This window comes from Melitaea cinxia, chromosome 24 (genome assembly GCF_905220565.1).
Source record: "Melitaea cinxia chromosome 24, ilMelCinx1.1, whole genome shotgun sequence".
Lineage (NCBI taxonomy): Eukaryota > Metazoa > Arthropoda > Insecta > Lepidoptera > Nymphalidae > Melitaea > Melitaea cinxia.
Window position 1 is genome coordinate 10,432,815 of NC_059417.1, and position 13,096 is coordinate 10,445,910.

General features: G+C 32.8%; 1 protein-coding gene across 1 annotated transcript in view; it reads left to right on the forward strand.

Annotated features, from left to right (window-relative positions):
* The first annotated feature begins 11,559 nt into the window (after window positions 1-11,559).
* Window positions 11,560-13,096, forward strand: part of LOC123665402 — a 30,465-nt gene continuing 28,928 nt past the window's right edge. The window contains exons 1-2 of the mRNA XM_045599715.1: window positions 11,560-12,058; window positions 12,506-12,591. Coding sequence (XP_045455671.1) covers window positions 11,560-12,058; window positions 12,506-12,591 — 585 coding nt within the window. The remainder of the gene's footprint in view (window positions 12,059-12,505; window positions 12,592-13,096) is intronic.

Here is a 13,096-nt window from a genome sequence, read left to right on the forward strand (position 1 = left end):
TTTGTTCTAAAATAATGCATTATTTGCGAAGATGTTTTTATAAACATGATATTAATCCTTATCTAACTAAATACGTTATTCATCACAAGTATTTAATTTAAAATATAATAGCCTTTTACGTAATTCGATTTCAATGAGTATCTCAGGAGATATCGCAATTTTAAAATAACATCGCAGCAAAATAATGATCAAATATTGCGCGCGCCTCTGTTCCACGTGGACGAAGTCGCGCGCATAAGCTATACCTAATAAAAAAATTAGACACAGGTGCTTGGAATTACTTAAAGAATACAGGTTTTTACTAGCTCCAGTATACGAACAAATTTCTTTGGGCACGCGTGTTGCCTGTATTTCCTGGTCATTAGATGGTAAATTCAAACTTGACGTTCTAGCTTTACATGAAAAATTGTGTGCACCGTCAAACCCTTTGATTTGACAAGTGGCAGAGCCACGATATTATCTATTTCGAAATGTCGAGCTGTATTTAGGACCAAATCCTATTTATTGCACATGTCTTGAAATGCACGTTTTGCATGCCAGACTGCGACACATTCTCTGACGATCCGTTCTTTTCATTTTCATAGTTACTATTATTATTATAATCATCATTTCACGTACCGTAGTCTCTAATTTTTGTCTCTCTGTCGGTCTTTCTGTTGGCTTATCTTCGGAGCGGCTGAACCGATTTTTATGGGATAGTCATTAGAATACAAAAAAGGTTGGGGGGCAAAACATAGGCTCCTTTTTATCCCGAAATTTCCCCTAAATCGGGGTTTTACGCGGGAAAAATCATGTTTACCGTGTCCGAGTACCTAACGCCCAGATAGATATGAAATACCCAAACATTTTTTTATTAAATATGACACTTTTTAACGATTAAATTCTATTCGTTTAGATAATTGTGTTAAATTTTTATGGGACAATCATTAGAAGATGTAGAGATATAGTGATGAAGGTTATAGGCAACTACTTTCCTCAAATTAACGCGGGTGAAACCGCGGTGCACAACTAGTGCTATATATAATAATAGTTCTTTCAACTTGGTCGGCAAACAAGCGTATGGCCACCTTACTCACCACAGGAATAATAATTATAATATTAATTGTCTAAAGCGCATGCTGCAACTACCCTTAAGATGAATTATATGTTTATTAAATACCTAAGCGTACAACTTATTGTACATTACAGTACTCTAAAATTTAATTATGTTGGTGGTTCTTAGTAAATAAATAAACTTCTTGAAAGCAGCCTTATTTAGCTGTGATCTTCTGCAAGGTCGAGGTACTTCCCCAGTCGGGCTGCTCCAGATTTTGAGCAGAATATTTCCCGCTAGGCTCAACCTAAGTGTAACCTCAGTATACCTCAGTCCTATACATGCAGGCATGATTTTAAAACATTTTTTTCTTATTTAAGCGTGACTTGTTATACATGTAATTATGCTTTAGTATTCGGGTTTTAGATAAAATAAATAAACTTAAATTATCGATACATATCTTATCTATTTGAATATATAGATACCAACAAAGTCATAAGGCTGAAGGCTTTATCACAAATCCCTTTGAGTCCTACATATATGTACTTATTTACATAGAATATTTAAACACTAACAAAAAGAGACTAACATTTTAAAATGTTACTTAACTTAATGGAAAAAAAACTTATATTTTAAACATAACAAAAGGATCACCAAATACGTCAATGCCGGGTAAATCTTTTGCAATCCTGTTATAATTTAAACACAGTTTAATTATTGTACTTCTTATTGTTGTAAATGAAGTTTGAACCAGTGAATGCAAAAGCATTACCTGTATAATCTAGTCGTCAAGTTTTTCAAACAATGTTTGATTTTATACCGATCTATAAATCTAAATTTAGATATCTTTAAAGTTTTAAATGTGTATGTATGTATTTTCTGTAGGTTATTATTATTAAATGACTTAAGTGATAAATGTATATCTATTTAATTTATTTCAAATGAAGGACAAAACTGTTTTTATTTTTTTTTAAGTACTCGATAGTTTCATTTTGTTATACAAGCTGAAAAAAAAATTGAATGTTATGCATGCTAGTTATTGATATATGTCTTAAGGACCTTACTGTATAATGGTTATATCAACGTAAAAGTATGTATATCGTTAGTATGCTTACATAAATAAATAAATAAAACTGTGTGTCTTCCTAATAAACATAAATATATTACGCGAATTTTACTCATTTAAATGAAACAATTTTTTCCGTCCAGTCCTCCCGTGACCATGGTTGCTGTAAAGTATCCGAAACGTCGGGAGTCTAAAAAGTTAAAAAACCGCGATAAAATCCAAAAGAGTTGTTTTCATTTAAATAAATAAATTAATAAATACAATAAAAAAGAGAATTTTTATTAAATTGGAGGTTAATCCACCGGACAACACTACACACCTTACATTAATTACTACGGATTAACGGGTATGTATAACAAACACTTAAAATACCTTAATCTTACAGAAGATCGCAGCCAAATAATGTAGTTCTCGAATACTATTGTGCTCCTGTGGTGACTAAGGTAGCTAGAGCGTCTAGGGAGACTCGGGGGTAGGATCGGCCATTTTCTGTAAATATTCCATCAACTAGCGAACCATACGCTTGTTTGCGACCTAAAGGGACAACAATACAATTAAAATCGGCATAGCGATAAGGGAAATGCTGCCAGCATTCTTGGCACAATTCCACGCGGACATGATTTGTACCAAAACTATTTGTAAATATTTAGTTCTTAAGTTGTGAATTGTAAATATGTATAATGTTTCGTTTAAATGACTATCTGAAACTCTTCAATATTTGTATCCAACGTTTTTAGTTGCAAAGTAATAACAGAAAATCTCTATTAAAATTCAATTCTAGTGTGGCGTTTCCACATTTTATACAAACTTCTTTATATGGAAATTATAATGAAACCTCATTTCTTGTTGTTATTTTGTTAATATTTTTTTTTTTTTTTTTTTTTGATGGAGGTTGTAATTGTATTTTAAATTCTTTTTTATAATTTTTGTTTTACAATTTATTAATTCTATTTTATATTTCACTAAGTGCACGTTATTTTTTATATTATTATTATTATTATTCCTTAATAAAGAGTCGGTGGAGATAGCGAAGATCTTATCATTACTTCAACCGTTAAATAGCTTATTCGCTAAACTAGATCACATTTAACCCAATATACTTCAGCTAAAGCAAAGTTGTTCCAATGGCCATTTTTTATTCACTAGACAATTCTAGGTCTTCACTAATGTTTCTATCATATTATTCAAATTTGGGTCAGATGGAAACTGAAACAAATGATAAACAGACTACCGCTTTTTATATATATTTACATATACAACGATTACTGCAGCATTTTTTTCCACCAAATCGATTTGCCTAACATTTGAAACACCCAATTTTCCGGGTCACTGCGTAACACTTATCTTCGGATTTTGCATTTTTCGGATTAGATATCTGATATCCTTCACTTGAGAAACTGGCATTCAATTAACAATCAATCTTTTTTACTCTCGTGATGTTTTCTTCGATCTGATTTTACCCTTCCCAAAAAGAAGCCAAAAAATGTGGACACTTTTTTTTATAGACCTTAAGCCAATCCAGCCTTATTTCCTCTATTTTGCTTTATTTTGTTTGCTAACAATATTTTTGTAATAAATGGTCAATGTGTAAGTTAAACGAAAAAAAAACCAACTTCAATTACATAGACAAGTAATACAACGTAAATAGACGAAAAAAGTTAACAAACACACTAGTCGTCACTACGATTTTCGAGGGTTCCCTTCGATTTCTTTGGGATCTTATCATCTGATCCTGGTTTCCTAATCATGGTACTTGGGATATCTCCTTTCCAACAAAAAAAGAATTATCACAATCGATTCATAAACGACGAAACGAAAATATATACATAAATACAAATTGAGTAACTTGCTACTATTTTGAAGTCGGTTAAAAATGTGGTCAAATTTTGGTATCGACTTATCTTTCTTTATAAAACTTTTATTATGAGCATCTAAAGTATGCATTATCTGTTCTATCAACTTTGCTGTAATTTCATACAAACGAACAAACAAAATACCTATCTATCTGTCTATCTCCATTGTCATTTCTCAATTATCCTACGGAAAACAACCTTTGTCACGACCAATTTATAGTTCAAACATTCTTCCAACTTCTGAAAATAATTTAACTGTCACACTTAACTTGTAAATTCAACTAATTTTTGAACAATTCCAACGATCAAGTAAAAAGCACAACATAATTACAATCTATTAACATTTCTAAGACAATAATTCTCCAGTAAATTTAAATTCGTAGATGAATAAATTTTAGAAGGATTTGCGTTGAGCTTCGTTAACCTGATCTTCCAGTGCTGCTGTGGCTTTCGCAGTTGTTAGCGTTTACTATGTCAGCATATGCATTTGTTTTACTTTACGGTAATAATTCAGGCTTTTGATTTTTTTTCAATTAATCAATTATATTTTTATCTATATCTGGAGTCAAAATCTTAATATTTTTGTATACTTTTATATTTTGACCTGTGACTTTATAAATATTTATTACGTTATTTCAATTCCCCACTTTAAAAAAAAATATATTTAAAACCGATACATTTGTAAAAATGCTAACATTTATTAGTCTATACATTAAATCTTATGGAAAACGTGTACTAAATACGTCTAACTTTGATGTTACTGTACCCAAAGGTATTAGAAATTATTCCATCTACAATCACGCTAAACTTAGACACGCGTGTCAGGTAATCAATATTGCTCTTAATCAATTAATCAGTGTGTAACCAAAACTTAAGCCTCATTTGCTACGCCATTTAAATATCTATAACAATAAATATCTATTATATACACACACGGTCGTCTATTCCTATAGTAAGCAACTTAAATTTTGTGTTATAAATAACTGCCGGCTGATATAGCTATATATTATGACAAATAAATATACATGAAAATAATATTTATTTATTTACTAGCTGACCCGGCGAACTTCGTATCGCCTAACACAAACTTTATCGTATGGTATTAAAGTTCAAATTGACTTTTAAGTATTATCACAAATCTTTTGTATGGGAGTATAGAAAAGTGTTGTTTTTAGACTTTTTCAGGAAATTTTTTTTTTTTTTTTTTTTAGAATTTTTCTCTCCGTAAGAACCATCCTCGTACTTCAAGGAATATTTTAAAAAAAAGAATTAGCGAAATCGGTCCAACCGTTCTCGAGTTTTGCGCTTAGCAACACATTCAGCGACTCATTTTTATATTATAGATTTATACTTCATTGTACACCAAACAAGAAATAAAATAAACAAGCAACATTAACAATAATTAAGAAAAAAAAATGTAGAAAAGGCAGCCTTATTGCTTAAAAGCAAGCTGTTCCAGGCAACCTTAAATATAACCACTAAACTTAAATAATATAAATAAATAAATATGTGTGTAATGCGACTCGTATATATATACACACATTATTATAAATAATAATGTGTGTATATATATACGATATATATATATATATATATATATATATATATATACGAGTCGCGATTTAACCCACCACCTACAACTACACTACCAACCTACGACCTCCGGAGCAGAAAGCTACGTCACTGCAAATTGCGCCAACGGGCTAGTCAATCTTGTGATATAATACCAAAAACAGTTGACTTGTATATAAAAAGATATCTTAAAAACAAAATATAGTTTTTACTATTGTGTTAGCAGTGTCCTGAAAGGTATTTTTATTGTGTATAGTCACTAACATTCAGTATTTTTAAGCTATTGCATAGCTTCTATCGCGGGCCTTGAGCGCGGGGACCGAATCCAGAAATTCCGTAACGAAAAAAACCTCACGCTCCCCACTCCGACGGGCACGGAGGTGTGGCTTGAAGGCCGTGCATCGTCTAACGTCGTTTCAGTTCGGCAGTCTTCGACACGGCGTTGTGTGCGTGCGTTAAGTCGCAAACTTATGTTTCTTATTTCAGTTATCATAAACCTATAGTTTCAATGATAAATATTCCTGAATAACCAACAGCTACTGTAAGATAATAAAACCCACATGTATTGTAAAATAATAAAAATATTTTAAACAATATTAACTTTTTATTTATTTAATAAAAGAAAAACAAATTGTTTTCTTATCGGTCACCACGCTCAAAAAGTGTAACTTGAATTAATATCAAAGAAAAAGAAATACTGCATAAATAAAATAAATAAATAATTATAATTGCATAAGTTGATACAAAATGCTATGCAATAGCTTTACCGCGGCAGTCCCCGAGTGCCACACGTTATTTTTTTCAGAAATTAAAATCAAAACTATTAAAAGCTGGCCAGTTTTACTTAAGTCGATATGTAGTCTAAAAATTATTATGAGTATTAAATCTATACTTATTGTATCTTTCACCAAATCATTTTAGTATCATCTATCCCGTTAGACTAGACCATTGGCGCAGTTTGTAGTGACCCTGGTTTCTGCTCCGGGGTTGTGGGTTCGATTCCCACCCCGAGTCTGGGTGTAATATAAATATTTATTTATATAAGTATTATTTATATGTATGTTTATCGAAAAAACAATGTAGCTATACCAGTCGGCTGTTACCTATAACACAAGCATTAAGTTGCTTACTTTAGGAACAGATGACCCGTGTGTGTATGTTGTAAATATTTATTTATTTATCTAAGATAATCGTGTGAACTTTTTTTTAAGACACGTAATTGTAAAAAAAAAATATTACAATTTTTCTTTTTAAACTAATAATTGGAAGAAAAAATTACTCTCCCTACAGTTACCTTTTTAAAAGACTTTAAAATTTCAAAAACTATAACTAATTGACTGCCTTAACTTCAATAACAAAATACAACAAGGGTCCAGACAGATAGATGACAATGACGAAAAAATTCAATTCAGAAATCCGTTTCATCCTCTCGTGAGGGGAGAAAAAGTCTTTCATTAGATAACACGGAACCTTTGTGTGGACGTGACCTCTCACATCCGACATTATTTATTACACGCACATTTGTTATTTTCAAGGCCAAATGATATTATTGTCGAAAAGAGCGTGGAACGATAATATCGTAGCGTTTTTAACGTGACATGTGAACGTTGAGGATGTTACAGAGCCTATTACGATTTATATATTAATATTGACGATTCGTATTATATGTTTTTGTGTCGCACATGAGGGAATTCTAAACATTTTTTTAATATCCCCGTTGGTGATATCCATGGTTGATCCTCGTTGGAACGGTTGATTTTTGATATAATATTAAAAAATATTTACTATGTTTCTGTGGTACGTTAAGCCGTCGGCCCCGGTTGTTATCATGTACCTGATAGCGATCGTTACTAATAGTAGGGAATATATCCACCAAACCGTATTGGAGCAGCGTGGTGGTTTAACTATGTTGAACTCTGATCCTTCTCCTACATGGGGAAAGAGGCCTATGCCCAGCAGTGGGATATTATAGGCTGAAGCGTAGTTCAATGTTTTATTGGAACCTCTATTTGTGTCTATATACATTTTTTCTGGTCTTTGTTTTTATTATTTATCTTCCTAATGCGTAGAAATGAACTTATATTTTGTCAGTCGAACAGATTCAATTATATATACTCGTAAATACAAAATAACGATCGTCTTTCTGAGTAGATCAATTATTCAACTCATTAGCAGTAGAGGGGCGTGGGAGATAATAATGATTTATCCTGTAAAAATGTAAAAATGCTGTGTGGCTACGGTAGTTAGAATATAGCCACCCCCCTCTCTTCCCGTGGGTGTCGTAAGAGGTGACTAAGGGATAACACAGTTCCACTACCACATTGGAACTTAAAAAACCGATCGATGGCGGGATAGTCATCAAACTACTGGCTTTGAAATACGCAAGCTGAAGACCAGCTGCAGCGTCTTTGGTGCGACAAAGCCAGCCCTGCGGTCACCAACCCGCCTGCCCAGCGTGGTGACTATGGGCAAAACACACGAGTTCACGCCATTTTTGGCATGAACTTGTGGAGGCTTATGGAGACTTGTGGAGGCGTCCAGCAGTGGACTGTGATAGGCTGAAATGATGATCCTGTAAAATCACATATTATTCGTATTTTTTTGTTGCTGTTAGATAGTATATTTTTGTATTTCTACAATGCTTTGTCTGCTTATAGAAATAAAGTAAATACATAAAAACCACACAAGAAAATGCAAGACACATCTCAATTTAGTTTGTAACATACGTGTCATAGCATGCCATAAATTTCACAACTAGGCAAAGGTTTTTCATTTAAGTATAATATAATATCTAGAAAGAGAATAAAACTAGACAAAAGTGATATTATAATTGTTTTCTAAGTACAAAAAACTCCTTGCCCTACATTATCACCGAATTCGTTAGTATTGTTTGCATTATAATCATCGTAGCTTATCTGATCCAAAAACTGCTCATTTATTACTGGGTTTTATATTTTAATTTGTCGATAATAGAATTCGGTAATGGCCAAATTATTTCGTCTAAGGGTCTGACAATCTTATTTTACAAATCCAAAAAAAATATTTGTATAATTACAGACAGATTATAAACAGATTTGGCAGATATTCTTTCTTGGAAAAAGTACCTCAATTAGTTACTATTTTGATTTATCAGATTTTATTTATTTTGTATGTGTCAGCGTGGTGACTATGGGTAAAACACATGAGTTTACGCCATTTTTGACGCGAACTTGTGAAGGCCTATGTCCAGCAGTAGACTGTATTAGGCTGAAGTGACGATTTATTGTGGACAGATGTTTGTTAATAATATTTAAATGTTTAATAGAAATTTAGACATCTCAATAGGCTATAATAAATCTGTCTTATTTATTTTTATTAACATAAACAGCCCGAATAATGTGGATTTTTTTGTACATATATAAAATTATAATAAACTAAATATTCACTATGATTACGCACACGCTAAGTATTTGGGTATTAACAATTCAGATTTGATGCTGTGTGGTTACGGCATCAAAGAATATAGCCACCCCCTCTCTTCCCATGGGTGTCGTAAGAGGCGACTAAGGGATAACACAGTTCCACTACTACCTTGGAACTTAAAAAGCCGACCGATGGCGGGATAACCATCCAACTGCTGGCTTTGAATACACAGGCCGAAGACGGGCAGCAGAGTCGTCGGTGCGACAAAGCCAGCCCTGCGGTCACCAACCCGCCTACCCAGCGTGGTATGGGCAAAAGAGTTCACATGAGTTCACGCCATGTTTGGCGTGAGCTCGTGAAGCCCTATGTCCAGTAGTGGACTGCGAAAGGCTGCTGTGAATTCAGATTTACATAAATGCATATACAATATACATCTATTGTTATTTCTATGTATGTCTATCAAAAAAAAATAGTTATAACAGTCGGCTGTTACCTGTAACACAAGCATTAAGTTGCTTACCATAGGAACAGAAAACCGTGTGTGTATATTATATGATATTTATTTATTTATTTAAAAAAAAATAATCTCTACATCTATACAAATAAATAAAGTTGGAGTGTCTGTTTGTGATATTGAAATAACAGCATTTTACTAAATGAATATGGGTGTATGTATACACGGTACATAAACCAAAATAACATTTTTTTTTAAATGTTTGTCTGTCCGTCTATCAGTTTGTTCCGGCTGATCTTTAAAACGGTTGGACTGATTTAGACGGGACTTTCACTAGCAGTTAGTTGATATAATAAGAAGTAACTTAGGCTACTTTTCTTTTTGAAATTTATTTATTTTATAAATCGTCTAACTGAACATTCGTTCTCGAAACAACAACTTTTTCGTTAAATTCCACGCGGGAGAATTCGCGGGCACAGCCAGTACATATATAAAGGTATAAGGTATAAATTTCCTATACTCAGAGCAGTAAAAATGGAACAACGAAATATATTTTTTGCCATTTTCAATCGTCTTCTTGAATATAGGAATATGGCTGGCTAAATAGCCATAAGTCCGCCCATTGTACTTCACAGTCTGTAAATATTTTTTAAATGTGTTTATTGTTTAAAATGTAGTTGTAGTTGTACAATAAAGTATAAATAAATAAAATAAATAAATATAGTATAAAAACATCAAGTTACCCTTTCCACGTCTGTCTGTATTATATAAAATATATCAAGTCACGAATGTTTTCGAATTAAGCTCAAAACTTTTCTGACCCTTTTTAGGGTCGCTAATATATTCAATAATAGAAAAGAAATTCTTAAAAGGAAAAACTGCTGGATAAAAGCCTTGTCTATAGAAATTTCAATATGTACTTTAAATAACCAAATAACATTATATTACTTGACGCCGCGTTGGCGCAACGGCGCTCTCCCCACCGTGCCTCGGAGAGCACGTTAAGCCGTCGGTCCCGGTTGTTATCATATACACCTGATAGCGATCGTTACTCATAGTAGGGAATATATCCGCCAACCCGCATTGGAGCAGCGTGGTGGATTAAGCTCAGATCCTTCTCCTACATGGAGAAAGAGGCCTATGCCCAGTAGTGGGATATTACAGGCTGAAGCGACTATAGAAATTTCAATATGTACTATAAATAACCAAATAACATTACATTACTTGTTCTATTTTTAATCTAAGAATCTAATATCTTGCCAAAAATACGTGATTCGAGAATCTTTATATCATATTACCATCTTTATAGCTTCTATTAAGAATTTCTTTACAGCTGAATTGACAGAAATGTAAAAGCAATATCTTATCTTTATATAAAAAAAATAATGTTTGTATGTCCTTTATATAATCGTAAACTATGCATTTGATCATGACATGATCTTCAGCAAAGTGTTGTGCATGAGCCCACAAAGGTTTCTGTGTTGGTACGACCAAAAAAAGTTTAAAAAAAAAGCGTAGCAACGCGTACAGGGTTCGGCTAGTATAAGATGATGTATATACGGTACACATACCAACATACCAAAATATTTTTTTTTACAATTTTCGTCCGTCCGTCTGTCTGTCTGTATATCTGTCTGTTTGTTCCGGCTAATCTCTGAAACGGTTAGACCGATTTTGATGGGCCTTTTAAGCTACTTATATTTTAATTTCTTTCATTATTTTATAACTCTGCCAAATGAACAATAACTATTTTGTTAAATTCCACGCGGGTGAAGTCGCAAGCTAGTTATAAATCATATGTTTTAAGTAACAGATGGTTGTTATAGCTACGATACTTTTTCCTGCCATAAATGTAAAGTACCTGGGTGCCCGAGCTTGCTCGGTATTTTTAGTAAATCGTGTTTTTTGGAAGTCATATTCAAATACGAATTACATATTAATAAAATATGAATAATATTTTCCGATTTGACCGACATAATAATAAAGTCTTTTGGTATCGTCATCCGTCAAATAATTATATCTACAACTGGTAAAACTGGCACTAACTCACGTATTGACTTATATACCAGACTTGAGACGGAAATTGAGCACAATCCCTGGAGCAGAGAGAAGGGCGACTACAATCAAATAATCTACTAATAAAACTTTTTCTATTGTTTCAGCTTGTTCCACGTTTGCTATGACATCGGAACAACGACAAAATACAACAGCTGATTACGATAACACGCATAGCAGTATGCAAAACAAAATGGAACCAATACAAGAAATCATTAAAGACGCTGTCGATAGTTTAGAACTAGATAAGGAAACTAGGACCAATGTAAATAATAAAGTTAATGATAATACACTAAGTTATAAGATTAATAATTACAACAACGCGATCGTTCGTGACAATTTTAATAAATTTGATGAAATTTATACAGAAGACGATGATGCTTTTGAAAGGAATATAAATATACAAAAAGATCATGTAGATAAACTTAGAGCGAAAATTTTTCCGAACGATTTTGTATCACATTTATTACCAAAGAGAAGAGTAAAGAGAGAGGATGAACCAGATCCGAGGTGTGAGAAGTTTATTTACAATAACATCGAACAAAAGTACATTCAACATCCTCATGGGAATGTCCAAAATAATTACTATTATAGTGATTTAAACTGCGTCACAGTCATAAAAGGTAAGTTTATTATCGTCTACATCTTGATAGCCTTTACAGATACAGCCTTTGATGGACAAAAGTTATTTGTCAAAAAAAATCAGGTTGTTTATTGTATAAGAGTATGTGTGTGATATTAAAGTGCATTGGTAGGTATGTATGTGTATGAGCTAGGAGCAATGACACACGCAGACTTCATGTCCTACTAAATTACAGTACCATTAAATGTGTGGCATGTATATATAGGTACCTAATATTCAAAGATAATTTTTTTTATAAATCTAAATGCAAGAGATACGCCCGGCGACGAAGAAATATTTTTAGTAATTTAAAGGTTATAAAAAAATCAGAAATTAAGTGATCTGATACAATTAAACAGCATCTGATAATATATTTTCGCTTTTTGTCTCCTTTGCATCATTCAATTTTGTGTGAGAAAAATGTATTTATACTTTGTACTGTTTTCAGGTCCAGAAGGGCACGTGGTTGAACTCACATTCGTTGATAAATTCCATATCGAGTACCAAGCTGATTGCGCTTACGACTTTTTAGAAGTAAGTTTTTGCTAGGTAATTCCTAATTAGTTCACTAATATTCTAGACTAACAATTCCTAAAGTGAGGTCCGTAACCCTTAGGTGTACGTTTGCTCCCGTTGGGTAACATGAAAATAGTATTGGTAATGCCGGATATAATGAGAAGCTAAAACCGTTAATAAAGATTGTCATAGTGTTATTATATAATATACCAAATATATAGTTTAAAATTAACCTAATAACTAAGGACTAACGTTCTAAAATATAAAAGAAGTGAGACACATTTCAAGAAGATATGGGTTATCGTGACATTATTAGTTAAAGGTTACAGGAACAATAATGTTGGAAGCACTGGTAGACGGTAGTATATATTTTCATTGCATCTTGTTGTTAATGCAAGCGAGATTTAGAACAAAACTTTGGACCCCTTTTTACGAAAATTACGTGGACTGCTTGGTGTGGACGACTTGCGTGGAGGAGTATAATATTACGTACACTTATAGTTTACATAGAGAAGGAGTGCAG